At 45.6% G+C, this 26,874-nt stretch overlaps 3 protein-coding genes across 12 annotated transcripts; 1 reads left to right on the top strand and 2 right to left on the bottom strand.

Moving 5' to 3' along the window:
* Positions 1–5,398: 5,398 nt before the first annotated feature.
* On the top strand, positions 5,399–9,533 carry LOC103631233 (uncharacterized). 9 transcript variants are annotated; one of them, XR_004850427.1, is made up of 5 exons: positions 5,403–5,632; positions 6,518–6,575; positions 8,537–8,656; positions 8,842–8,938; positions 9,038–9,357. XR_004850427.1 is itself a non-coding variant. In XM_020539663.3 (5 exons), the coding sequence occupies exons 1-5, from the start codon at positions 5,546–5,548 to the stop codon at positions 9,146–9,148; spliced, it is 426 nt and encodes a 141-aa protein (XP_020395252.1). In that variant the 5' UTR covers positions 5,403–5,545; the 3' UTR covers positions 9,149–9,533. The 9 variants fall into 9 exon arrangements, 8 of the variants coding, with proteins under 8 accessions (NP_001315323.1, XP_020395252.1, XP_020395250.1 ...); XM_020539663.3 differs by having other exon boundaries at positions 8,537–8,609; positions 9,038–9,533; XM_020539661.3 differs by having other exon boundaries at positions 8,877–8,938; positions 9,038–9,533.
* Positions 9,534–10,761: 1,228 nt separating this feature from the next.
* Positions 10,762–14,478, bottom strand: LOC100281469 (uncharacterized). Its single transcript, NM_001301765.1, has 7 exons — positions 13,723–14,478; positions 13,010–13,114; positions 12,774–12,896; positions 11,802–11,972; positions 11,574–11,703; positions 11,271–11,480; positions 10,762–11,166 (listed from the first exon to the last, which is right to left on the bottom strand). The coding sequence occupies exons 1-7, from the start codon at positions 14,409–14,411 to the stop codon at positions 11,050–11,052; spliced, it is 1,545 nt and encodes a 514-aa protein (NP_001288694.1). The 5' UTR covers positions 14,412–14,478; the 3' UTR covers positions 10,762–11,049.
* Positions 14,479–18,508: 4,030 nt separating this feature from the next.
* Positions 18,509–24,958, bottom strand: LOC100194359 (uncharacterized). Of its 2 annotated transcripts, none has more exons than NM_001139394.1 (12): positions 24,693–24,884; positions 24,527–24,603; positions 24,303–24,356; positions 24,149–24,208; positions 23,973–24,050; positions 23,819–23,865; positions 23,684–23,724; positions 22,083–22,167; positions 21,893–22,007; positions 21,682–21,804; positions 21,491–21,591; positions 18,509–18,867 (listed from the first exon to the last, which is right to left on the bottom strand). In NM_001139394.1, the coding sequence occupies exons 1-12, from the start codon at positions 24,844–24,846 to the stop codon at positions 18,738–18,740; spliced, it is 1,065 nt and encodes a 354-aa protein (NP_001132866.1). In that variant the 5' UTR covers positions 24,847–24,884; the 3' UTR covers positions 18,509–18,737. The 2 variants fall into 2 exon arrangements, with proteins under 2 accessions (NP_001132866.1, XP_023157084.1); XM_023301316.2 differs by having other exon boundaries at positions 18,557–18,881; positions 24,693–24,958.
* Between the last annotated feature and the right edge of the window lie 1,916 nt (positions 24,959–26,874).

The raw sequence follows: 26,874 nt of genomic DNA, 5'->3' as shown, positions 1-26,874 counted from the left end.
GAGTCGTTGGACTTGTCATCCCTTGGCTCGTTGACGAAGGACTCCTTCTCCTTGTCGTTGATCACGATTCCCTTCCCTTTAGGATCCATCTCTTCGGGCGGTTAGTCCCTTTGTGAAGAGAACGGCTCTGATACCAATTGAGAGCACCTAGAGGGGGGGTGAATAGGTGATCCTGTGAAACTTAAACTTATAGCCACAAAAACTTGTTAAGTGTTAGCACAATAATCGCCAAGTGGCTAGAGAGAAGGTCTTGCACAATACGATAATCACAAAGAATTCAACACAGAGAAGACACAGTGATTTATCCCGTGGTTCGGCCAAGTACAAAACTTGCCTACTCCACGTTGTGGCGTCCCAACGGACGAGAGTTGCACTCAACTCCTCTCAAGTGATCCAATGATCAACTTGAATACCACAGTGTTATGGTTTTCTTTTCTTATCTCGTTCGCGAGGAATCTCCACAACTTGGAGCCTCTCGCCCTTACACTTTTGATGTTCACAAAGAATCACGGACTAAGGAAGGGAGCAACACACACAAATCCACAGCAAAATGCGCACACACACGGCCAAGAATCGAGCTCAAAAGACTATCTCAAAGTTCTCACTAGAACGGAGCTCGAATCACTGAGAATGACAAACGAATGCGCAAAGACTGAGTGTGGATGATCAAGAATGCTCTAAGGTTGCTTGGTGTTATCCTCCATGCGCCTAGGGGTCCCTTTTATAGCCCCAAGGCAGCTAGGAGCCGTTGAGAGCAATTCTGGAAGGCTGATCTTGCCTTCTGTCATCGGGCGCACCGGACAGTCCGGTGCACACCGGACACTGTCCGGTGCCCGATCTCCTTCCTAAAATGGCGCAGCCGACCGTTGCAGATCTGGGAGCCGTTGGCGCACCGGACATGTCCGGTGCCCCCTTCCGACCGTTGGCCCGGCCATGTGTCGCGCGCAGATTCCGCGGCCGACCGTTGGCCCGGTCGACCGTTGGCTCACCGGACAGTCCGGTGCACACCGGACAGTCCGGTGAATTTTAGCCGTACGTCGCCGGTCAATTCCCGAGAGCGGCCAGTTCGCTCGAGCCAGCCTGGTGCACCGGACACTGTCCGGTGCACCACCGGACAGTCCGGTGCCCCAGACCGAAACAGCATCTTGGCTGTACACAACCACCTCTTCTCTTTTCTTCTTCTTTCTGTTTCTGATACTTAGACAAGTATATTAGTACACAAAACCAATGTACTAAGACTTAGAAACATACCTTTGCTCTTGATTTGCACTTTGTTCATCCATGGGCATAGATTCACATTTAAGCACTTGTGTTGGCACTCAATCACCAAAATACTTAGAAATGGCCCAAGGGCACATTTCCCTTTCACTTTCGAGCAATCTCCTTTTGTGATATATCTGACATGTGAGGATTGCTGATGACGATGCCCTTGCCTTTGCCTTTATCGGCCATTTCGGGCCGAACCAAGACCTTTTTGCATGTGAGTTCTATTGTATTAACAGGAAAGGGTTGTGTGTCTACTAGCATCTCCTGAAAAGCCAATCGACCCTCATTTATGGCCGATTGTATCTGTCGACGAAAAACATTACAATCATTGGTGGCATGAGAAAAGGAATTATGCCACTTACAATAAGCACGCCTCTTTAATTCATCAGGAGGAGGAATAGTATGAGTTAATTTAATGTTGTCGTTTTCAGTAACTCGTCAAATATTTTATCGCATTTGGCAACATTAAAAGTAAACTTAACTTCTTCTTGTCGATTCTTTCGAATCGACTGTAAAGCAGAACACGCTGAAGGTTTAGCCTGTCCTGACCAAACCAGTTCGGCAGTGTATTCATCGTCCGAATTATCGTATCCCACTAGATGCATCTTATGGCTAGCCGATTTTGATATTTCCTTACTTCGGCTTTCACAGGTCATGGTCCGCTGGTGTAAGTGCACTAGCGAAAAGAATTGGGTGCCATCTAATTTTTCTTTTAAGTAGGGTCGCAACCCATTGAAAGCTAGCCCTGTCAGTTGTTTTTCTGCGACATGAATCTAAAAGCATCGGTTTCTAGTGTCCCGGAATCTCCGGATATAGTCATTAACCGATTCTTCAGGCCCCTGTCGGACTGAAGCTAAGTCAGCCAATTCTAACTCATGTTCTCCTGAGAAGAAGTGTTCATGAAATTTCTGCTCTAATTCTTCCCAAGAGTTAATAGAGTTTGGTGGCAAAGCTGCGTACCATGCAAATGTAGTATCAGTAAGGGACAACGAGAATAAACGAACGCGGTAGGCTTCCCCATCAGCCAATTCTCCCAAGTGTGCTATGAATTGGCTTATATGTTCGTGTGTGCTTTTCCCACCTTCACTAGAAAACTTAGAGAAGTCTGGTGTTCTAGTTCCCTGTGGATATGGCACGGTGTCGAATCGGTGGCTATAAGGCTTCCGATACGATTGCCCTGTACCTGACACACTAACACCGAGTTTGTCCCTGAACACCCCAGCTACTTCGTCTCTGATCCTCTCCGCCATGTCTGGCGACCATCCATTGAGTTTGTGGGTGGAAATCTCAGGTTGCCTGACATCACTCTGTCGGCTTTCCTCCCAGGGATGTTTGAGGTGTGTGTTAGGTGTCCTATTAATGTCACCAGCTCCTGCCCTATACCTCTCAGGCTCTCTTGTGGCCGAACAATATTCAACCCTATGTCCATGAGGTGGTATGGTATGATTATAATGTGTTGCTGGTGGGGCACCATAATGTTGCTGCGATGAATGTGGAAACTGTGCATATTGCGCAGTTCTCGGCTCTGCGTACGCATATCCGGATGGTCCGGCGTAAGAGGTCGGATGGTCCGCGACCTGGCCAAACGGTCCGAAGGTATATCCGGAATGCCCAGCCGTATAAGGTGTTACGTGGGTAGTCTCGTACCCAGACCGTCTGTCGTAAAGAACTGGACGGTCCGCGATCGGTCCGAATGGTCCAGGGTTGTACCCGGACGGATCGGTCATATATGGCGCGACTTGGGCAGTCTGCACGTGGACTCGTGTAGAGTCGGATGGTCCGACGTAATACGTCGGCCGGTTCATTCCATATCCGGACGGTCCGACGTAAGATGGCGGACGGTCCGCAACATATCCGGACGGTCCGACGTGATGCGCTGGACGGTCCGTGATGGGGCCGAATTGTTCGGGGTTGTACCCTGATGGTCCGGCCATGTACGGTGCGACCTGAGTGTTTTGTGTGCGGATCTGCATCGGGTCGGACGGTCCGGCAAAACACGCCGGACGGTCCGCGGTATAACCGGACTGTCTAAGATGATGCTCGGACGGTCCGGTCGCGTCTAGTACCTGTCGCGTGCCTAGTAGTTGCGGCTGTGATGGTGACACGAAAGCGTGCATTGGCATACCATATGATGGCTGGGTCAAGGGTGACTCATTTATAGTCGATGTGTTTGACGCAGGTGGTTCTGTATTAGACTCTCGCGATGGAAAGCTAGGAGCAACTGATTTCTCGTGTGCACGTAAATGCATTTTAATAGATTCATCTACATATTGCTTTAACTGATCTCCTCGTTGATCCATGAAAGTCGTAAGAGATAGATCTGGAGTACTTACAGCGGGACCCTGAAGTGGAGGTAGGAGAGATTCCATATCGATCTCCCCTTGATGGACGATCTTCTGGTGGCGATCTACCGTGAAGTGTGACAAGTACTTGTCCGCCGCCTCCTTGCGCCATTCGGAGAGTTTATGCAGCAGTTCCGCCTCTTCCTTGTCGCGTTGTTCGTTCCATTGCCGCATCACCTCCTTCTCATCGCGCATTACGAGGTCTTCAAAGGGCCTTTGGTCATCAGCCGGGAGCGCCTCCATGGACGGCTTGATGATGTTGGTGGTGGAGATCTTGGTGTGATCCTTAGAACCGGCCATCTATGAGCCGATTTTTAGCATGTCTAGACACCTAATCCCCAGCGGAGTCGCCAAAAAGTATGTTGACACCTTTTTGGAGGCGCCAATCACTCAAAAGAACCAGCGGCGGTGCTCTCTGGTCAGGCGCGGACGGTCCGTGGCACAGAGCCGGACGGTCCGCGACCTGGCGCGAGGCGGCGATGCTCCCTGGTCAGACGCGGACGGTTCGCGACACAGGGCCGGACGGTCCGCGACCTGGTGCAGGAGCTAGGATCCCCTGCCTGACGGCCGGACGGTCCGCGCCCTAGGGCCGGACGGTCCGCGTGTGCGCAGGGGCGGCGGAAGATCGCCGACGGCGCCTGGATCTCGCTCCCGGGAGGGACCCGTCGGGGAGGAGAGATCCTAGGAGTTGTCTAGGCTCGGGCAGACCGACCTAGACTCCTCTAATCACGTAGAGTCGAGAGAATTTGGGGATTGGAATACTAAACTAGGGCTAAACTAGAACCAGACTAGAACTACTCCTAATTGTGCTGGAAATAAATGCGAGATAGAAGTGGTATTGGTTCGATTGTTGGGGGTCCAATCGGCCGTAGCCCTTCATCTATATAAAGGGGGAGGTCTGGATCCGCTTCAAACTGATTTCCGAGTTAATCTCGCGGTTTTAGGTAACAAATCCCGTGAGAAACTAGGAACTCTAACTGACTCTGCGCACGCGCGGACCGTCCGCGCCACCACCGCGGACTGTCCGGACCGCGGACCGTCCGGCCTCGGGGCCGGACCGTCCGCACTGCTCTCTTCAGAGCTCAACAATTGCCCTTTATATAAAAACAGTAGTAATTGATTAGCTCATGTATTTTATACTTTATATATAGAATAACAAAAGTGGCGCCCTCTATAAGTACCCCTCTAAATATATTATTCAAGATATAAAGGAGAAACTTGATGAAATTAACTATTGATGTGTTATGTTTAAGGTTAAAGTGGGCCCTTCAATTTTGTTGGGATCACGCCGCCACCAAAAACTACTCCAGGTTTACCTCGCCCTACATGACTGTCATCTAAATACTATTGAAGCTGTGTCCTCCCCCTCAATCACTCCGTATACATCCAACCAAACACACCTATATATTGCTTTAGAGCTCTATCCTCGTTTTATACAATATTTTTAACATTTTATTTTCTAAATAACACGATCTGTTTTATAATAAAATGAGATAAGACTTAACTGTTAGATCTGCATTTTTATGGTTTTAAATATTTTAGTCAGACCATATTTTAATTTTTAAGACTCAAATATAGAACTTCTAGATAGAGATGGACAAAAAAGAAAATAAAAACTCGGCGTAAGAATATATCTAAACTAGTTTTGGCCCAGATACCACGACAGGAGATACTGGGCCAAGTCGAGACTCACCTCTCATTCTCTCTCCTGGAGACAGGAGGGCTGCATTGCGGCCCAACAACTACGTTGTAGGAGCTCTCTTTGTGGGTCGAAATTTGTAACCATCAATCTTTTTCCCCGAAACCAAAACAGAAAAAAAGTAAAGTCCTGCTGGCAGCTGTCAACCACCCGTGGTCCCGTGGAAGAGAAGAGAGCATCGCCGGACCCGGGGACGGCGCGCCGAGAAGGAACAAAAGAAGACGGCGGCGGGGCGGAGATGGGGAGCCCTCTGGGCGGGTGGCCGTCATACAACCCGCACAACTTCAGCCAGTTGGTCCCTGCCGACCCCTCCGCGCAGCCCTCGGTCGGTCAGCCGTCAGCAACTTGCCTTCCTGGCGATCTGGCCTCTAGTATCATGATGTACTGCTAGGCTCCGTACTTCCTGCTAAGCTTACACAACCATGGATATGTCTAATTGACCGTGCTCGGCTGACCTGTTTCTTTTCTCTGCTGTCTGGTGTCGTCGCGAGAAAAAAAAAACTCTCTTTTTTTATCCCGCAGTATCACTTTCGGGCAGGAGGCAGTAATCGGTGCCCGTATTCAGGGGCGGACCCAAGTAGGGTCGAGTGAGGGCAATCGCTCGTTTCTTTGTTCTAAATACTGAATCTAGATTTTCGCTATAAGGTTCTCTACTCAGTCATATTCTGTCTTGGGTCCGCCCCAGTGACGGATCTACACCCCGGGCCATTCGGTCCGTGGCCCGGGGTTTGATCCATGTAGCTATATATATGTCTCTATTTAATATGGTATAAGATATTTAAAATAAAATGAAGAGAAGATAATTTGGTAGATTTGGTCTGGGTCATAGAAAAATTCTGGATCTGGTCCGCGTCTACCCGTATTGTTAGTTTTTGCTGGAATTTTGGTATGTATGGATGGAGAAATGGGGTCTCACCGTTTGATTTTAGTTCAACTGCCAAAGACCTGTTGAATTTGAGGGGACTGTCTGGCGAATTTCCAAACGCATGGTCTGGTTTTCTCATGGTCATGTCTACCCTGGGCAGATTCAGTTGATGTGGTACTGATGAACTAACTGTAGTTCAGTTCATGGGCTGCTAATGCTACCCGCTACCGGTTGATTTTTATAACGTCAGAAATTCATGCTAGCAATTGACATTATGAATGATATATCCATTTCACCTGGTGGTAATGTTAGTTCTTTTTCCTTTCCCTGTGTGTTTCTCATCAGAATGTCACACCAGCCACTTATGTTGCGACCCACAGGACAGATCCGCCACCCAATCAAGGTAAACCCTTTCCATGTCCTAAGCCAATGATGTTCTGCTGCATCCATCAGCAAATTTGTCCCATCTGATTTCCTAGTTTTGCATTTGCACGTAATTCATATCGTACAATTCCTTTCACATTAAGCCAAGAATCCCGCTATTTTGTTTATCGTAGTGTTTTTTACATTACATTGCAAAATAGGTTTCATGAGCTGTTTCGTCTGAACTGACGTTCTTCAGTTAGATGACTCTCTTTGCTTCAATGGAGCATGATTAGCCATAAGCTTTTGTGCATGGGGTTGAAATGTAGAACGTGTCTGCCAGTCACAGATGGTGGTATCAGCCATAGCGACAGACTGACAGAAGCTCTGAATACCTTATCCTACACAAATGACGCCTCTGCAACTCTTCTGTGTTTAGTGTTTAGCTGAACCCAGCAGCTCTGAACTTCCTCGTTGTTGCTAGTAATCAGAATTCAGAAGTTAATACTCCCTCTGTTTCAAAATATAATTTGTTTTAGACTAAACATACATTCATAAATTAACCTATGAATGTGGTTTGTATGTATGTCTACATTCATTATTTTTCATTCGAACGTGGACAGAAAAAAAAGAGGGCTAAAAAGAAATATATTTTGGGACAGATGGAGTATATTTTGGGACAGATGGAGTAGATATGATCGATAACTCAGCAGTTGCTGTCTTAGCCATGTACTCCAATACAATAAATACACAACGTTGCAAGTACTAACAGTTCCAGGCTACCAGCTTTGACTATGCGATTCCATATAACATTCTTTCTTTGTTGCAAAATCCTTCAGCAATTATAGTGTTATGCCTTCAAAGAACGCAGCTGGGAAACATTGCCTGTTGTATTTAGGAAGTTCTAGATTCTGAAGGTCAGCTTTCTTATTTTACTGAAAGTCTGAAACACACTGACTATTAACACATTAATATTGATTCATCTAGTCACATCAAATGGTAAATTGATTTGTGACACTAATCCAGATTAATGCATAGTAAGTATTCACCTCGAATACAGTAGATCAACAGAGGTGAGATTATACCATAGCCTATAATCTCTCTTGATATCTCAGCATTTGGCATGGCTTATACATATTATGGCTGAGTTGTTTTGTGCCTTTTGTACCGTTTTTGTCTGGAATATGCAGGAGGACTGCATATCGTTGCATTCATAGAATAAAGAGAGGGGAAAGACCCCCCCCCCGTACAACACACCCAAGCCACCCAAAGATCTCACCAGGAAAAAAACAGCAAGCAGACGACCGACCCACACAGATCTACCTAAACCGGCAGACCCAGAGGGCGGATAGATTTTTTGGCCCCAGCCATAGAACAAAACAGCACCTCATCCTTTTGTTCCGTTGTGTAGGTTCCTTAGGAGATTTGCAGTGTTTTACATACTTAATCTCCAAAACACTTTCTTATAGCACGAGAACGAGGAAGAAAAGTTTGGGTTAATTACTGCTTTATGGATCAGGGATGCTGGCGTTCAAAATCAACCCAGACACCAGTTAAATGCATCCATCATAATAATAGACCTTAAGAGTGGATTCTCTGGACTTTTTCAGTAAAGTTCGGAGCCTTTCGATCATATGAAAATGCTATCCACATGGAGCTCTAGAACTGAGATGACCTTGAGAGAAGTTAGGTTAATTTACTACTGAATGATAGCCTAGTAATCACACCGACTAGGATTTTTTGGCCTGAACACTCTAGTTGTCAGTTTCTGTAACATATGTCGCTCTTTGCTGCGGTCATTCTCTGGTCCCGGACAATTTACCAGGTTAAGTGAAACCACCGGAAGCCCTTATTGAATTCGTGCCTTTTGGCGCGGCTGATTCCACATCCCGTCGGTGGAAAATATAGTCGTGTGCTGCCTACCAACTGCATAAAAAGGTCCCGAAAGAAACAAACAGGCTATGATTGTGCGTTTATATGGAGCTCATGACATATTTTCAGGGCGTGTTATTTGTGAGCAACTGGACAATTCAAAACATCTGAATGGGTACTTCAGCCACAGACTTCTGGTGAGGTGCAGTGATAACAGCAGAGATATCCCAATTTGTATAGCAGATAAATGTACTGAACAAACCGTGGGCATTCTTTTAACTATATACATGCATGACAATTCTTCTCTCTCTCTCTCTCTCTCTCTCTCTCTCTCTTCCAAATTTCCTTGTACCTATCATACCACTGCATTATTTTATATATGTATATAGGTCCATAGTTCACAGTACTTGAGGATCAATGACTGCTTCCTACAGACTACTGCGGACTGAATCGCGCCCTGGAATTGCAGTGATAACCACGGAGGCCAGGAACATCCTGCTGAGGCACTTGTACCAGAAATCCGAGGAGAAGGTGAGCAGCTACTGCTACTGCTAGTAAGACTTCACTATCACGCACGGCTACATAAAACCACATCACCGATAAAGGTTAAAACCCTGTCCTGAACTGTAGCTGAGGCCAAAGAGAGCTGCGGCGGACAACCTCGCTCCGGAGAACAACAACAAGAAGCAGCCCAGGGGACCTGTGGGCGACGTCGGGGGCCAGTCGAGCGCAAGAAGCTGAAGACGCACAGCTGGTGGCCGTCCTCCCCTGCTTCTCATCTATCGGTGTCATGCAGCCTGCATCTCTCACTCACAGCTGAGCTGGTAGCTGGTGGTGGTTGCCCTCCCCTCCCCTGTGCGTCCTCTTCGCCTCTCACGTCTCGTATGTACGTATGGTATGACCAGGAGAGCTAGTTTGCATACAATGGATATACTGGATGTGCATAGCCACCTGAGACGAGACGAGACGGGACTGGACGAGGTCGGTGCGTGCCATTTCACACGGCACTACCGCACTAGTCTGTGCGGCAGCCTCTCTCTCTCTCTCTCTCTCTCTCTCTCTCTCTCTCTCTCTCTCTCTCTCTCATCCTCTGCAATGCAAAAATATGGATGCGCCCATGCTGACAGTGACACCGGCCGGGTATCAGCGTCTTTTTTTGAAAGGCTGGCGGTGATGATTGCGCTCTGTAATCCCCGGCCGTCTTCTGCTGTCAGCCAGCAGCCAGGCCAGAGGCAGCCAGCCACGGCATGGACCGTGGACCGTGGTCACGCACTCACGCGCGTCGCCTTTTGTTTCCCTTCCCTGTCCGTCTCTTCCTCCTATTCGCTGTAGCCTGTAGGGGGCGAGCGAGCCCAGCCCAACCGCCGCACGCCGGTCCTTGTCCCGTGAGGCCACGGGATTTTGATGCTTGTGTTGCGTCTTCTTGTCTGCTCGCCGAGGCCGGCGTGGGCGTCGCTGTCGGGGCACGGCAGGCGGTCCTACTCCTTCCTTGGTGGTTGCTGTCCAGCTAATCTGCGTCGCGTTCCGTCGCAGCGTCAGTTTTGGGAGTCGGACGCGGACGCGGACGCGGCAAGCCGCCGAAAAGAAGGTTCGACCCATTTCACGGACCGCATGCGCGTGGTGCGCCGCCAAATGCCAGCAGCGGAAGACGCCGAGACCCCGATACCGGCCGAAGCAGCCGCAGCGTAGCAGACAGACACGGTCACGAGGTGCATTGATAGGGGGCGTATGCTGTCAGTGTCAGCTCATGCCTGCCTGCATTTGCTTTGCCACTTCTAGCCCAGCGTGAATTGCCAAAACAACCACTGTACAAGTAGCACGAGGCCAGGTCAGGGCAGAGCTGCAACATGGAGAGCACTGAAGTTTCTCACCGGTTGGCGGTTGGTCACGTGACAATATCATCTTTCTAGTTAACCCCCACCCACACCCACCTCTGCCACTGTCAGTCCCAGATCCAGAGCTTGGTCCGCAGTAAAAAAAACTATTCAAAAATAGTCTGCAGGCCAAGACAAACCCGAAGCGACAAGAACTGACCTAAATGCTATTGCCAGATGCGAGTCTGCAGGACAAAAGAAGCACAGCCAGAAGAATATAGTAATAAAAAGCTCCGAGCATCTGCACAAACACGGCTCATGGGGTGACCCTAATCAAACAGACGCAGTGCAGGTGCAGCGATGGGATTGGAAGTGTGCTGCGGACCTGCAGTGGCATGTGGCCTCATGTGCAGGCAGCTCACAACAAAGCACTGACCAACCAGCAAAAGCTACAAAGCAGAAGGGATCAGTTGTTCTTCCAGGGCGGCAACACCAGACGAATGGACGACCAGCGGAGTAGACCCAAAAAAAAAACCCCGTACTATACTCGCGTTTGCTGGATTCCTTGCATTGAAAATCTGCAGGGTTTTGGCCTGGCCTGGGCATGTTAGTCAGTCACAACATCATGCCTATCTTTTCCCCTACACTCGCGTGTCATTGTGTCTGTGTGTGCGATTCAAGTATCAAGTATCGTCACAGAATGATGGATGCTCACATATAATACAATCAAAGACCAGTGAGATTGAACGGGAGGGGAAAGAAGTGGGGAACATGGTTAATGTCGCTACTCTCTAATGGCAATCCTCATATGCTCGCGCTTGCTGTGTATCATCTGTGCCGATGGTGGTGGTGGTGGTGGTGCTCGCGCTTGCTGATGCTCCCTTCCTCCTTGGAGCTGTATCTGTCTGAACCGTGAGGATGAACGTCTCTCCCGGGCTTCTTATCCTGACCATATATCAACATAATTGGCAATGTGATTGTTACTACGGCTCGGTAGATGAGACTGAGAGAAGGGAGGAAACAAATGATGGTTAATGGTTCTGACATACATCTCGGAAGAGGAGATCGTCCATCTCGAGCATGTGAATCACATGCCCCATTTTAGGCCTCTTGTTCGCATCAGGGTCGACACAGCGAAGCGCGACCAGGAGCGCCCGTTTCAGCGTTTTGGGAGAAGGCTTTTCAGCCATCTTTGGGTCCAGAACTTCCTCCGCTTTCCTCTCGGCAACCATGGTCTTGAGCCACTCAACCAAGTTGACCTGCACACACATGGTAGACAGGTAGAGAATTCAGCTTTGCTGGGCCTCCATATTCTTGATAAAGAAAGTTATGAAGATGGCGACTGTGCCAACCTCTCCAGCTGCTCTTGTGTAGTCTACAGGAGATCTACCAGTGATGATCTCCATTATGAGTACGCCAAAGCTATATACATCACTCCTCTCGTTCAGCATTCCGGTGCTGGCATATTCAGGCGCCACGTACCTGCAACAGCACCAATAGCTCAGTAACGACAAGATCGATCTAGCTCCGTTTGTAGTAGACTGAGTAGCGATGAGGATGGAAGGGTTCTCACTACTAACCCAAATGTTCCCATAACACGGGTTGTAACATAGCTTTTCTCTGACCACAATAGCTTTGCAAGCCCAAAATCGGATACTCTAGCGTTCCACTGCTGGTCAAGAAGAATGTTGCTAGCTTTGATGTCACGGTGAACAACCTTCGGTTCCAGCCCCTCGTGAAGATAAGCCAACCTGGGTATGTAGAAGTTGAATGTCAGGTTTTCGGATATTTCACTATCATCTGCATCTTTATTGTTTTTTCAACCAAAAATAAAGGCTTGATCATTTAAGCAAAGCTAATATTGCTTCCCCGCAAAGATACTTGCACATGATGCTTGAGTTTGAATTTTGACTGATAAGCAGAATATCAAGATGTAGTATAAGCATTTACAAACAGTGTAACACTGCCTGTGGATGAATCGCAACATCCCTAGTGCGCTGAATAAAATAAAGCAACCTGGCAACAGGAAGGGAAAAGGAAAGAACCAGTAAAGATAAAGCACATGCATTGCATGAGTAATTACATCCTTTTTCTTTCTATTTAAAATAGTTGGCTATAGGAATTGTTTACAGAATCATAATAAAAATAATTATGTACTGTGCATGATAGAGAAAACCTTTTTTTCACATCTACCAGGCATATTTTGCAATGTGCTGTCTCTTTCTAACTTCTTAGAAGGGAATATGTGCATGCCAAGTAGTAGGTCCTAACAAACTTGTATAGTGAAGCGCCAGAGTTCTGTCGACAACGAACTCTCACCTTAACTAGGCTCCATTGCCCCAACCAAGACGCGTGATCCATAACAGAACAAAGCCAATCAGTTGGAAAGAAAAAAAATGAATATATCTACTCATGCCAGCTCAACTAGCGTCTGACTTCCAAAATCTAAATGGTTATGGCCTACAAAATTGTAGGCAGCTAATTTCATATACATTAGCCAGAATAAAACAGATCCCAAACTAAAGGATAAATTTGAGGAATAGAATAATTACCCTTTGGCGGTTCCAAGCATAATGTTCATCCTGACGTCCCATGTTAGTGGGCTTACTTCTCCAACATCACCATGAAGCCACTGGTCAAGATTACCATTGTCCACATACTCGTACACAAGCATCCTGTTCAAGCATAGACGACAGTGACAGGAATCAGGCTTCCATTATTGAGAATCCAAACTGAGAGTAGGTGTCACCGGACCGAATGAAGAAGAGATAGCAATATGCCATCATACCTGTAAGCACCTTCTACGCAGTAACCAAGCAACCTGACGAGATTTTTGTGCCGAACACGACCAATTGCTTCGACCTCCACCTTGAACTCCTTCTCGGCCTGGCCCCTGGTGTTTGAGAAAACAAAAAGTGGATAATGTTATCAGAAAGCATGATGAAATAAACGGCAACCCAATCCTAGAGAACAGTGTAGTATTCAAAAATCTGTCACAGAAATCGAGAAGAATCTAATGGGGGTGGGCACACAGAAAGAGAGAGTCATTATTACAGCAATTTGAAATTTCTTGAGCCCCACAAACCAACCTTTCGTCAGCAGAGCATCTCAAGAGCAGCAAACTTGCAAGACACGAATCTGCAGGGGTTTTTTACTCGCCCGACAGTACACCATCCGTTCTAATCTCACTCAGCCATGGCACTCAAGGGATGAACCAGCAAAGAGATAGTTATCCTCCCCCCTCGAAATCAAATCAGGCAACAGGGGAGACTTGCTCCCCCTTTCAACATCTGAAACGCAAACATGCAAGAAGTGACCGACGTTCCTAGATCCTAGTTCAGCCCAATCACGATCTTCGGTGCCACAATCAAAATCCAAGCCAGCACGAATCGAAAGACAGCGGATTGGTGCCCCGGCCCCCATTGGAAGTCATAGCCGAAGTGAGCAAAACAGGCAAGGAACCTTCCACGAAAGGAGGACGCCAATTAAGTAGTGTAGTACCTATTATTGAGGAGATTCTTGACGGCGATCAAAGTGGAGTCGTGCAGCGTGCCCTTGTACACGATCCCGTAGCCACCCTCCCCGATGACATTCTCCTCGGTGAGGCCGTCGGTGGCCTCCTCCAGCTCACGGAGCGTGAACCAGTGGCCCCACCCGAGATGCGAAACCTCCGGCATCCCCGCGCTTCCCGTGCTCCTAGGCGTGGCCCCGTCCCGTTCGCTCCCGCCGCTGCCGGGCGTCTTCCGCGCCGGCTGCCTGTGCTGCGGCGGCGGCGGCGGAGGAGGCGTCTTCGGCTCCGCCACGGCCTTGGCGAGCTGCACCGCCGGCGGAGGCGGCGTCTCCGCCTGCTGGCGGCGGACAATCTCCTGGATGTCCTTGGTGGGCGTGGCCTGGTGCTGGAGGTGCTGCTTGAGAAGCTTGGTGTCGCCGGCGGGGTAGAGATTGGCGGCGAGCAGGTCGCCGCGGCGGCGGCGGCGGTGGGAGAGGCAGACGAAGATGAGGAGGAGCACGAGCACGATGGCGGCGCCGACGGCGATGCCGACGAGAACCCAGAGGCGGAGGCCGAAGATCGGCGTCGGCTGCGACAGCCACCCGTTGAGGTACCCCGCGCTCCAGTCCGACGCCGGCGCGCCCTGCCTGTGGCGATGCTCCGGCGGCGTGTCCGCCAGCAGCCTCCTCCGCGCCCCCATCGCCGCCTGCCGCAGCTGATGGATGGGAGATAGGAGAGCGAGGAGACCCTTCCGCTTGGGATTCCCCTGCCTCCTCCTGCTGCGGCGGCTTCGATAGGTGCTGCTGCGGGCTTGCGGCTTACATATGCATGCGACTGATGAGAGGGGCGGAGAGGTGTGCAGATGTGATGGAAGGCGAACTGAACTAGAGAAGGGAGGGGCGCGTGTCGGGGGAGGCTTAGATGGGTGCGCGTAGCGTTTTTCGTGTGAGGCCGCAGGGGTGTCGCTAGCAGTTAGCTCCGGATCACCTCTGACAGGTGGTGCCGATTGCCGTGCTGGCCCAGTGGCAGTGAGGCGTGAGCTTCGTGCTTGTGCTTTGTTGCGGCCTGGTCCTTCTTCGGTGCGTGCGCCGCTGAAATTTGAGCTCTTTTCCTTTTTCCTCTTTTCATTCAGAAAAACAATGAAAAAGAGTTTCAGCTAGCGAGCTTTCTCTCTTTTACAAAATAATGCTCTGGTGCAAAAGGCCCTGCCACTGACCACCGATTAAGGGCGTGTTTGGTTTACGGTAGATTTTAAGAATCTGATTTTAAGAATATATTATGGATCCAAACAGAGTTTATTTTGTGCCTTAGATTCTGCGCTCATAGAAACAAAATCTGTAGAATCAAGCCATAGTTGGGTTTTCTTGGGTAACGTGAACATGCAGATTTTAAAAATCTGCGGAAACCAAACGCGGCCTAATATCACTTTGTTGTCACGTCTTGGTGAAATGGTGCATGAAAGTATTTAGAGCCGTTCAGCTCTTAGTGTCACAGCTATACCTGTCTCGATGCTGCTGTGCCGTCTGCCGTACCGCTGGCACTTACACAAAAGTGTTAGAGCCGGTCAACTGTATGAAATCACAGAGGCAAGACATTACAGCTGCTTACCACCAGTACAGCACATTGTTTGCTCATCAGTCAGTCAGATTAAGGATTCGTTATCCGTGCCAAATCAAGCGTATGGCTCAGCTATAGTAGCTCTGTGTGTGTGATGATGACGCCAAGATTTGCATGGGCTGTCCGATGGCGCCGTGACAGCTCGGCGGCAACACGGGCGTCCGAATGCATGAACTTGGGGCTTCAGATGACTGTATCTAACAATCTTTTGGATGATAATATCATAGAAAACTTAACTGTATTTGATGACCATATAATGGACCATGTAATGTTTTATATGGTACTCCCTCCGTTCCAGAATATAAAGCGTAACCACTTTTTATTCTTGTCTTATAATATAAATTGTACTCTCTATATACATGTACATAGTGATATAAAGAGAATTAAATGTATTTATTGGTTTTTGAACCAGATATGATTACACCTTATATACCGGGACGAGGGAGTACTATCCTAGTGTCGATACTTTATTTAATTATATATGGTCTTGTTGAATAGATGATTTAATGGTGCTAGAAATTTTGTAATGGTATTTAGATAGATATACTTGATGTTTGTATAATGTATTATTTCGACAGATGTTTAATCTTTGTGAGTACGGTTGATCCGACGGATAACCTATGCATGTATGGATATGGGATTAAATCTATATCTACCATAACCTGACTAAGTTATTTTTTTGTGGTGGTTATGAGTATGAAAAACCCATTCTCTAGTGGTCTAAGGAACGAATCCAGGCGAGCGGTCAAAGTCGTGCCAAGCGATGACGTTGTGAGAATAAAGCACTGCGCTTTTAAAAGGCGGGTGCCATGGCATCAGGGGGACAAGAACGGTGCTTTTCTATGCTCGTGACATCAACTGATCTGATCATTTCGTTTCGTTTCTCAAGCAACAGAGATACTAAAATCGGTGAAGTCTATTTTCCTTAAATAGCAAGTATAATAAGACTAAGACCCTGTTTGGTTCCTTTAGTCACTAAACTAAATTTTAGTGACTAAAGTTTAGTCGCTAAACTATCCTGTTTGGTTCCAGTGACTAAACCGGACTAAAGAGCATTAATTGCTGTGAATAATGATTGTTTTACCCCTATTAATTAATGGATGTTTGCTATAAGAAGAAAGTTGAGAGGACAAATAAGGTAAAAATACTACTTTAGTCCCTTTTAGTCATCCATTGGTGACTAAAGAACTAAATTTTAGGGGGTGTTTGGTTTATAGGGACTAAACTTTAGTCCCTCCACTTAATTCCATTTTAGTTCATAAATTGTTAAATAGGGAAACTAAAATAGAGTTTTAGTTTCTATATTTAGTAATTTAGTGACTAAAATGAAATTAAGTGGAGGGACTAAAAATTAGTCCCTAGAAACCAAACACCCCCTTAGTCACTCCATTTTAGTCACCATGTTTGCTTTTTTAGGACTCAAAGTGACTAAAATTTAGTCACTAAACTTTAGTCACCCTTAACCAAACGGGGCCTAACTTGGCGGGTTTTAGATAGCTTGACAAAATTCTAGGTGGCATTGTGAGAACATAGGAGAGAGAAGAAAATGGATGCTTCTTTAGAAGTTAGACTTCAGCACATTCTACGAGGTGTAAGAGTCTGTTTATAGTTGTAGCCGTGGGAGTTAAGGCTAACTCTTTTTTCAGCCAATTCAAATGATTCCTCTCTCCAACTTAGAGTTGTCTAAGAATAAACTTACTATATGTATTTATTTTATTGTTAGCATTTGATGATGTGACAAAAGCATAAAAATCTTCAGTTGGTTTTCTATTAGCCTTACTCTAGCCTAGCCTCGATCGACTGGATCTGTATGATAGAAACTTTCATAAAGATTCACATATTGATCATCAAATTGACGCCTTTAGGGCATACTATATGACATTTAGTGTATCATAATTGTGATCAATATAAGCATTCACTCACTCTAACAATGACATCTGTCAAAGTCATTATCCCTCATAATTCAAACATATTCTTCAAGATATGTGTTTTATTGTTCATCTCGAATAATGAGGGTGGATGAGGTTGGGGTGCTACACTTTTATATCTTACACCATAATATATATAGTTGTGCAAAGCAAATAACTTGTTCTTCCAACGGACTTAGGGGATAATATAGTTATAATAGTACATATTCCAATTGTGACATATCGCTCTATGATGGTGCAACAAAAGCTCATCAAAGATTGTAATCCATTAGGGATTATTCATCGATAAGATACATCATTATTGTCTGTTGTTCTGGCAAAATGAGGATATTTTGTCAATAACACCTAAACCTTATAGGTTTCTGCTACCAGGCTTTAGAGGATACTGTAGTTCCACATCTAGTGGAATATACCATGAGTAAAACTCGTGGAATGTATATGTGCTTATTTGGTGAATTTTAAGTCCTTTAGTACAACATCTTATTTCTTTTCAGTTTTGTATGCGCATCACTTCATCAGGATTAATAAATTTTGGTGTTCAACTCAGATTTTATTTCTTCTAGAAAGATTTCATTAGGTAACTATAATCTCAATTAGGAGATATTCTCTCTACACAAGAGAGTGACCATTAATTGGGTGTATTGTCGTTTTGAGTCGCAATAAAAAAAACGCCGTTTTGAGACAGCCGTTTGCCCATTGTGAGTGTGACCAAATGGGCCAAAAAGCTACGTTCCTGCTGGGTAGTCCCTCCTTCCCGAATTGTGTAGTCCGTTTAGCCACTACTCGTCCATTTCTTGTTCTATCTCGTCAATTTATTGTGGAGTAAACTTACTTGCTCTTTTCAACTTCTCCTTTCAAAAAAAAAAAAAGAAAAAGAACTAATACAAGTTTAAAATCTATAGTCCGTAGTCCATCTTCACATAAAGAGTAAAGACAACCTGAGAGCAGACCGACGTATCGATTACTGCAAGTTGGGAACGCATTAGCTTATACGCATAAACTACATATAGCTAGCTACGGTCCAGTGCATTTATTGTTGTTGGGACATTTGCTGCCAGAATAATGTAACGGTTAAATACGTCCGTATACTATACGGTATACCTGTCCTCACCAAATTTTACGGCTACCCTACGAACAGCAGTGACTAAAGCACCCGTGCTGCAGTTCTCTTGCTAGACTAGATGCATCGTGCTGCATTAGGGGGTGTTTAGTTGTAGGGACTAAAGTTTAATCCGGGTCACATCAAGCATTTGACTTTTAAATAGAAGTATGAAATATAGACCCAACCAACTGGACTAGATTTGTCTCGTCTTTTAATCTTCGGCTGAGAAATTAGTTTTATAATTCGACTACATTTAATACCCGGAATGGAGGTTCAAACATTCGATATGACAGGGCTAAATTATAGTTACATGGCGGAGTGCTACAGCACGGCAGAACTTGTCTCATGCGCAGGGGATGAATGCAGCCCACTTGCTGATCTAGCAGAAGAAATCAACTGCACGGGGAAGGACTGAAAACTTGGTCGGCAGAAAGCCGAAATGCTCTCCGTCAGATTGCACAAAGACGCCACCGCTAGCCGCCACCTCTGCTACTTCAATTGATTGGACCCTGCAAAAGCAATGCTATCGCTTGGATGAAGATGGACTGGTTGCAAATAAAGAATAAATAGAACAGCCCACTTGTGCTGGAGCTGGTCTTTATTTTGAACAGCTTCGAAGTTCTAAGAACCCAATTACAAAGGAAAGCAAATGAGCTTGCAATTCCCTTAGACCCCGTTTGTTTCGTTGGAATTGAATTCTATTCTAATAATTATAATTTAGATAAAACTAATTGAGTTAATATATTTATTTATGTAATGTATTTGTATGTTATCCTAAATCATATTAGATAGATAGTTATACACTACATTTATGTTATATAGAAACAAGTAGAAGAATGTGCTATAAATTGTACATTAGAAAAGTAACATGTAAATCTATAGAATTAATTTCCATCTCTCGCTCCCATGAATTTGAGATAAGCTTATATATACACTTTGGAAAGTTGTGGAATGTCACATTCTAAAAAAATAGCTTATTGCATTAGTTAAATTCCAATTCCTTAAAATGAAGGGAAACAAATGGGCCCTTAACGATTTGGACCTACAGCAGATTACTCTAGGTAGTTTTACTGTTAACAGATTTGTATTTTCATTGTGCTATGAATTTCATCGGACGATCTGACCTATCGGTCACAGTATATGTCACATAAACTTAGGTATAAAGTTTCAGACCACTAGAGGACAGTAGTGCATGAAGCCAGAAGGCGTTGTACTCCTTGACTCTTAGCATTTCAAGAACACCATAATCAGAACTTCCAGTTTTGTGACTTTGTAATTGGGACCTCTTCAAGAAAACTATTCCACTACCTTCTTTCATAACATAAAAAAGCAATATGCTACCTGAACTACCACTCAGTGTGTCTCTAATTTATTTACCTTAACTGAAGACATAAAGTGGCACTTCAGATATCATATTGCTTCTTCAAGAAGATACTGGATCATTTAGTTCTTCGTATGCTCGTTATGTCTCCTTTTCAACGAAGCAAAGCCACCTAGGACCTAGGAACTAAGACCCTAGGCAATGCTGGCGAAGCAGCAGCTCCAGCCGAGCACCACAACACACACTCGGAGGACACAGCCTGCACAACCTTTCGGTGCAGGGACTAGCGCCCTAAAAATGCACAGATTGCGATGCTTCCAAAGCTCCCAAGCTACTAGAATGATCAGGGAATTAAGGCCTTTCTTCAACTTTATCGACACCCTTATGGCCCAGCACCACCAGTTAGAAAACCGAGAGCAGTCCAGCTGCGGGGCCAAAGGGAGGAGCCCAAATCTGTTAAAAGTTGAAGTCCATACTTCATGAGCAAAGACACAGGAGGTCAAGATGTGCTGGATACTCTCGTCTGCTTGGCCACAAAGGGGCAGGTTGGTGGGTGAGGTAGACCTTTCTTGACTAACCTGTCAGTTGTCCAACACCGGTTCTTGACAGCCAGCCAAATAAAAATTTTGCATTTTAGAGGGGTCCATGACCTCCAAATACACTTCCAAGGGGCGAATTTGATCGACCCGAAGAAGAGAGCTTCATACGCTGACTTGCTGGAATAGGTGCCCTGGCTGTTAAGACGCCAAATATGCTGATCTGGAGTGTTGGCTTGGAGTTCCAGCCCATCCACAAGATCTCAAAGTTGCAAATATTCGACCAGAACTTGCACTGACAGGGCCCCTGTAATATCCTCCACCCAACTGCGATTTATCAACCCTTGCGCTAATGTCCTGTGCTTCATAGCTCTTTTGGGAATCAACTTGATCAGAGTGGGGCACCATTCAGCGATAGTCATACTCTAACCAACGGTCAGTCCAGAACTTGGTAGTTTCTCCATTACCCACCTTGGTCACCACAGCTATGTCGAATAATGCTCTTACAGCGTGAGGCACCTGGACTGACAGACCAGCCCAAGGGCGGGAAGGATCGGTCTTTTGCATCCAAAGCCAGCGGCACGCAAGGTCCACCCGAACCGCTCCAGGTTAGGAATGCCCAGTCCACCAAACTGAATAGGACGGGCTACAGCCTCCCAGGCAAAAGGGCAGCTGCCCCCATTTGCATTATTCTGCCCCTTCCAAAGGAACCCCCTCCTTCGCTTGTCAATCGCCTTAAGGACCCATTTAAGGAGGTCAAGAGACAGCATAGAGTATATAGGAATGGAAGAGAGTACCACCTTGACCAACACGTGGCGGCCAGCACGGTTCAAGAGAGTAGCCTTCCATCCAGGAGTTTATTTGACACTTTATCGATCAAGGGTACCAGCTCTGAGTTGGTAGGCTTCCGAATAGAGAGAGGAATCCCCAAATAAGTGCCAAAGAACTCTTTGATCTCACAGGGCAAGGTGGTCTAGCACTCCTCAGGTCCTAAGTTCGACACCTCATGGGAGCAAATTTCAAGCCAGGATTAAAAAGGTCTCCTCATCTGTCCCACACCAAAGCGTGAGTCTAAGGCCCGGGCCCCATCGTGGTCGTTCTCACATGGGCTAGGTGTCGCTTTGTATAGGTGGAGTAGGGGTTCAGGGTTTTTCTCAACCTGTGTGAGAAGGTGTACTTAATACAATGCCCAGACGTAGGTCAAGTTTTCTTGTCTCCTTTATCAAAGAAAAGAACCTTCATGATGATATTCAAGGTCTATGTTTAGTTGTTTACCTCATTGACGAAACACCATTCACTGATAGATGTGTACCTCCATAGAGCCTGTGTAGCTTCAGAATAAAGTCGTACCATTTGAAATCTTGAAGAATAACAACCTACAAAGAACCACATGGATTAAAAAGTCGACAATATCCTAATATATACCAAAAAATATTTTTAAAAATAAATGTTGATCATGTAGTTACCTCAAGGTTGCCACTAAACGGATCAGCTGTTGGAGTTATCTTCATACCACCACCGAAGTATTTGGCATTCCCTATGCACAGGGCTGTGACGTTATGAACAGTTCTCCATTCTCCCCCATTTACCTATCATGTGCAGTTGCAGAATTCGAATGAGCAAAAGAATACATGAAAGCTTGCAACTCCTTCAAAACAAACCTAGGCCAAACCTGACCTTTATTCTCATATCTTGATTATTATGTCCCCAAAAGGCTCTTAAAGCTCCAAATACATAGCATAAGTTACCAAAACTCTTATACATAGAAGCAAAATAACCTGCCTTAGCACTCCTGCAGGTACATCAATTTTATTCTCTTCAAATTGTCCACAGATGCAAATATTTCAGATTGATATGTTTAACTTACAAATGGATATCAGCAACATTAACAAAGAAGTGTGGTTCTCTGTTTGGACCCTCCATCACGCCTACGTCTAGTTTTGATTTTACTCCTGCAAAAAGGATTCATTTGTTATTTCAGATGTAGAGTTCATCAAGTAAACAAGCGTCATAAGATATATACAGGAGATTAGAGAAGTCATATAATTCCTTTGTTTGACAGGTCAGAAGTTTATCTTTTATCAGAGAGGCCGGATAGTTGAGGTTAGAACTTAGAAGTGGTTAACAGACAAGATTTTGGCATAACACATGGCTAGAAGAATGCCCCCTGAAAGTTCCCTTCAGCTCCATCTTAAAATTTACTGTCAAACCGGGTGCTGATGTAACTACTGCCTGGAGCGATGGACATTGGAACATAAAGTTAAGAAGAATGTTGGATGATCAAAGGGCTAGAGACTGGAACGAACTTCAGAACATGTTGAGCGATGCGCAACTTGTTGAAGGGAGAGAGATCGTGAAATGGCCTCTTGACCGGTCAGGGAAATATACCAGAGTCCTTATACAACTGCAACAACTTATCATATTCTCTTCAAATGTGATTGCTAATACAGTATTTTTCTATTGGACCACTGAAGGGGGTGTCAAAGCTCAGAAAATGGTGTAGTTGCAACATTCCTCTTAAAGTCCAAGTTTTTCTTTGGATGGCACGACATGATAGCATTCAGTCGGGGGTAAAATTGTTCGCTTCGGATTAAAGCCAGCTGTTTAGACTGCTGCAGCTACAATCCATAGAAACAAAATACTGTAGAAACAGTAAAAGCCGTTTTGGATTAAAGCCAAGCGAACAACTTGTCGGAAATTGGTCAGGCCCAGACCATTGTAAAATTTGTTACCAAGAAACAAGTGATCATATTATCTCCGAATGTCCTATTCTGGTCTTCCTGTGGACCCACTTAAGGGAAGTGTTGGGTTGGACAAGATCCCCATCTCCTGCAATGATCTGTTTGACGAGGAGTCGAGGAGAGGTGCTGAGAGGCTGTTGCGGAAAAAGACAAATAATCATAGGGAAGACCAGAATGATGCTGTTGCTGTCTTCAATAACAAGCTGTTATTTTCACCCACAGTGATCGTCCACAAGACAGTGATGCTGCTAAAGACCTGGCACCCTCTTCTCAAGCTTTATCGATGGACTTGGCGGAACATATGGTCAAAAAGATCTCCAATAACTAACTTAAGATAGCGGTCAGATGTTTTGAGTGACTTTGCCAAACTCTGTTTGTTTTGTTTGCTGGGTAGTTGAGGGAGGAGTAGATGTACTAGACTTGTTGTTGGCTTAGATTGTGCCTGAAATTTGAAAGCTGGTCCCCCTAGCACTGGATCATTGGTTTTTGTTAAGCTTTGCAATAATGCTGGGTGAATGCCTTTGATCTAAAGGAGGTTCATTATTTCTCTTCAACTAAGAACACAAAAATCAGTAATGCAAGAGACGTAACATTGAATCACTCTGTTCTGATTAAAGCATACTATGTGCTACTTTACTAGAAAAAAAGGCATGCGTGCTCAAGAAAAAAGTAAAGACAGACATAACACTTCAAACACAATAAAAGGAGAAAGTGTCAAGGAAAAAACCTCTCACAATTCGATCAATCGCGTCATGGGGATCATTTGTCCTGGTAAAAAGAAACAAAAGCAATTTTACAGGAAATAAAGGTTAACAAATAACCAAGTCATATGTAGCTCGCACAGGAGAGGAAACAAATATACCAGCCAAATGTCCGAGCAAAATCTGAGCCAGTTCCAAGTGGAATGAGCTGTCAGAGAACAAGTCATGTAGAAGAAACAATTGAGATCATTCTTATAGTTCAAAGTTCAAACGTCCAAACTAAAAGCTTAAAGGGCAGGGAATAGGAGTACCCACACCCAGCGCCGTCGAATGATCAGGCCCTCGATCCAGAGCACACACTGGACTTCCTTCCCAAAAGAAACCATTGACCACCTACATATTCAAAATAACATCATCAACTCTGTAACTGTTATACCAGTATCAATCGCTGGAAAACTGTTTGTAGCATGGTTGTGCAATAAACAAAGTACCTCATGAAGTGTACCATCACCTCCAACAGCTATCACGGCATCAACCCCATCCTTTATAGCCTACAGTAATTAGGACATCACCAGTGCTTAGATTAAATAGTTACCAAGTGGAACCTAGTACACTTGACAAGGGGACACGCAGTCACGCACGCACCTCCCTTGTGACATCTATGGCATGGGATGGGCCCGAAGTGATGCACTCGCAAATCTGATCAGCCAACACCAATAAAAGGAAACATTCTGTGAGATGAGAGTGAGTGCGCCTAACTGACACCGGATCAGAGACCAAGCGCGGGTTTCAGATGTCAAATACAAATCCCAGAGTGCAAGAAGTTATCAGGCAGCGATCTGTGCAAGTTACGCACAACGAGGGCTTACGTTGCACTGGTCAGCGAGGCGGGTGCGGAGAAGCGGCAGCAACTGCTTCCACTGCTTTCCCGTGCGGCCATTGGCGCCTGCGCCGCGAAGATAACGGCGTTTAGAGAAGATTCGCAAGGTTTCTAGCGGGAGCGGAGGTGGAAAGGAGTAGGGGTGCGGAGCGTACCCAAGGGGTTGACGACGAAAACGAAATCGCCGCGCCGGCGGTGGGAGGCGGTGACGCGGTAAGAGGTGAGCCCGCCGGCGCTGGGTTGGGAGTGCGAGTGCGAGGAGGCACGTGGGAGGATCAGCGACTGCCTCGGCGTCGCCGGCGCAGCCATGACGGTGTCCTGCCGCTTATTATCCCGATCCACTCTGGATGGAGAAGCCGAGAAAGCGTGGGAATGCGCCTCCTACTGTGTTTTATTACGCCATGAGCGCGACGAAACACATTTCCTAATCACGTGTCCCGGGCTGTGCGAGGTTTTGATACTGTAGTGCCAGTATCATGACTCCTACGTAATAATATTCACAGTTTATACTTCTTTAAACTAATGTTTATATATTTTTAGTTATATGTGTTATTGGTCTGAACTTTTTTTGTTTCTATGCCACTATTGTCAAATTTGGCTCTAACGGAGTCAAATCCTGCTAGAAAAATCGAAAATACCATTAAGTTTGAATGTGCTAATATTTTTTGAAATTCTAATAATCTTAAGTAAAAAAATTAAAACTGTAAAATTGTAGATCCCATCGAGATATCTAGTATTTATATACAAAAACTATGTTTCTGTAAATAAAGATGTGACTTTTCTAATAGCCATTTGCTGATTTATCTACTTACTAAAATAGATTTCACAAAAAAGAAGTAGATTAGTTCAACGGACTCTATAAATTCAAAATTTGTATGACGCGTGAAACAACTATCTAAAAATAAAGGGTGAAACTATAGGGATAGAGAGCTACTAAATTTAAATAGCTTTTTGTATAGTCAATTGGAGACGTTTTTATTCTAATAATATCTAAATTTACCTTTAGAAAATGACATGACTAGTTGTCGTGGTTTCAGAAACCGGGGACACAGTACAATCTAGATTCGGTGGGAGTGGCTAGCGCGAACTCACTTTGAATGGTGAATCAAGTGACTTGAGAATCGAGATAGGTTTATACTAGTTTAGGCTCACATCCTACATGTAGTGTAGCACTGATCGTTTGTATTGTTTTTGAATCGTGTTACAATGGGTGTAAGTGTGAGAATAAAAGGAGAGGAAAACCTATGGCGAATTCTTCTAGCTCTCCTTTGTTCGGTCAACCCCTTTTATAGTCTAAGGAGGTGGCTTTCTACAAGTATTGGGTGATCTAAAGCAGAGTGAGATTTGTTGTCTACGGGAGCCCCTCTGCCGTGGTCCCTGACATCGCCTTCAGATACATACGTAAGGTACGGTCGTTATGGTGGATCGCTCTATCATGTCCGCTACGCGGGTTATTGTAGAGATTTCGATACTGAGGCTTCCTATAGCGGTGCTTGGCTGGTCTCCCTGTGCAGAGTTGGGGGACACTATGGGTCGTACGTGGTGATGTCTCGTCCCGTCGATGGAGACACGGTCACTCCTCCGCGCGTGTCGTGGTGTCAATCGATGCGGTATTCATTGGCGACGTGACTTATGGTAGCTGGCGGCCTGGCGCGGGTCAATAGTGCCAACCTCGATTTCACGTCGACAAGTATGGGTGTGCGCCTGTCAAACGTTTGACAGGTGTCGTGGCACACTGGCACTGGGGCCCACAGGTGTACTGGCCTGTTATGGGCATTGGTTTCTCCGCCTTGTAGAGTTGCTCGGCGGGAGTTGGTCGACCAGTCCGTCTCGCCGAATTGCTCAGCGGGAGTTCGTCGGCTGGTCCGTCTCGTAAAGTTGCTCGACAGGAGTTGGTCGGACTGTCCACCTTGTTCAGTTGCTCGACGGGAGTTGGTCGGCCCTGTTCTCGTGACTTCTTACCCAATTGGGCCGGCACAAGTTATGGGCCTACTTTGGATATCCCGTTCCTTATGACCTGTTACTAATTTTTTGGAGTTGCTCTAATAGGCATAAAAATATATATATATTTTACGTAGTCTAGTAAAAACATTTTATATAAAAATGGTTTTAAGTTATTTTATTTAATATGTTAGCACATTCAGATCTGAGGGTATTTTGGATTTTTCGCACCATAGCTTAACATTGTTGGAGTTGAATCTGACAAGAGTGGCATGGAGGGTAAAAAAAAGGTTCGGACCAGTTACACATCTGACCAATCAAGTTTTTTAATAGCTTATGAGTAATTACAAACTTGCATAATGGCACGCAGGGGAATAATTCGAGATTTTTTCCTAC

This window comes from Zea mays, chromosome 1 (assembly GCF_902167145.1).
Source record: "Zea mays cultivar B73 chromosome 1, Zm-B73-REFERENCE-NAM-5.0, whole genome shotgun sequence".
NCBI classification, from domain to species: domain Eukaryota; kingdom Viridiplantae; phylum Streptophyta; class Magnoliopsida; order Poales; family Poaceae; genus Zea; species Zea mays.
The sequence above is the reverse complement of the archived record's forward strand: the minus strand, read 5'-3'. Positions and strand labels throughout refer to the sequence as shown.

Excerpts from the sequence above, each read along its gene's own strand:
- LOC103631233 (XM_035960253.1), top strand. The coding sequence starts at position 5,546 with ATGGGGAGCCCTCTGGGCGGGTGGCCGTCATACAACCCGCACAACTTC. Across the intron at positions 5,633-6,517 it reads ACCCCTCCGCGCAGCCCTCG|AATGTCACACCAGCCACTTA; the intron begins GTCGGTCAGCCG and ends GTTTCTCATCAG. Across the intron at positions 6,576-8,536 it reads AGATCCGCCACCCAATCAAG|GGCGTGTTATTTGTGAGCAA; the intron begins GTAAACCCTTTC and ends ACATATTTTCAG.
- LOC100281469 (NM_001301765.1), bottom strand. The coding sequence starts at position 14,411 with ATGGGGGCGCGGAGGAGGCTGCTGGCGGACACGCCGCCGGAGCATCGC. Across the intron at positions 13,115-13,722 it reads AAGAATCTCCTCAATAATAG|GGGCCAGGCCGAGAAGGAGT; the intron begins GTACTACACTAC and ends CTCAAACACCAG. Across the intron at positions 12,897-13,009 it reads TGCGTAGAAGGTGCTTACAG|GATGCTTGTGTACGAGTATG; the intron begins GTATGATGGCAT and ends ATGCTTGAACAG.
- LOC100194359 (NM_001139394.1), bottom strand. The coding sequence starts at position 24,846 with ATGGCTGCGCCGGCGACGCCGAGGCAGTCGCTGATCCTCCCACGTGCC. Across the intron at positions 24,357-24,526 it reads GCCTCGCTGACCAGTGCAAC|ATTTGCGAGTGCATCACTTC; the intron begins GTAAGCCCTCGT and ends TTGGCTGATCAG. Across the intron at positions 21,805-21,892 it reads ATCAAGATATGAGAATAAAG|GTAAATGGGGGAGAATGGAG; the intron begins GTCAGGTTTGGC and ends TGCACATGATAG.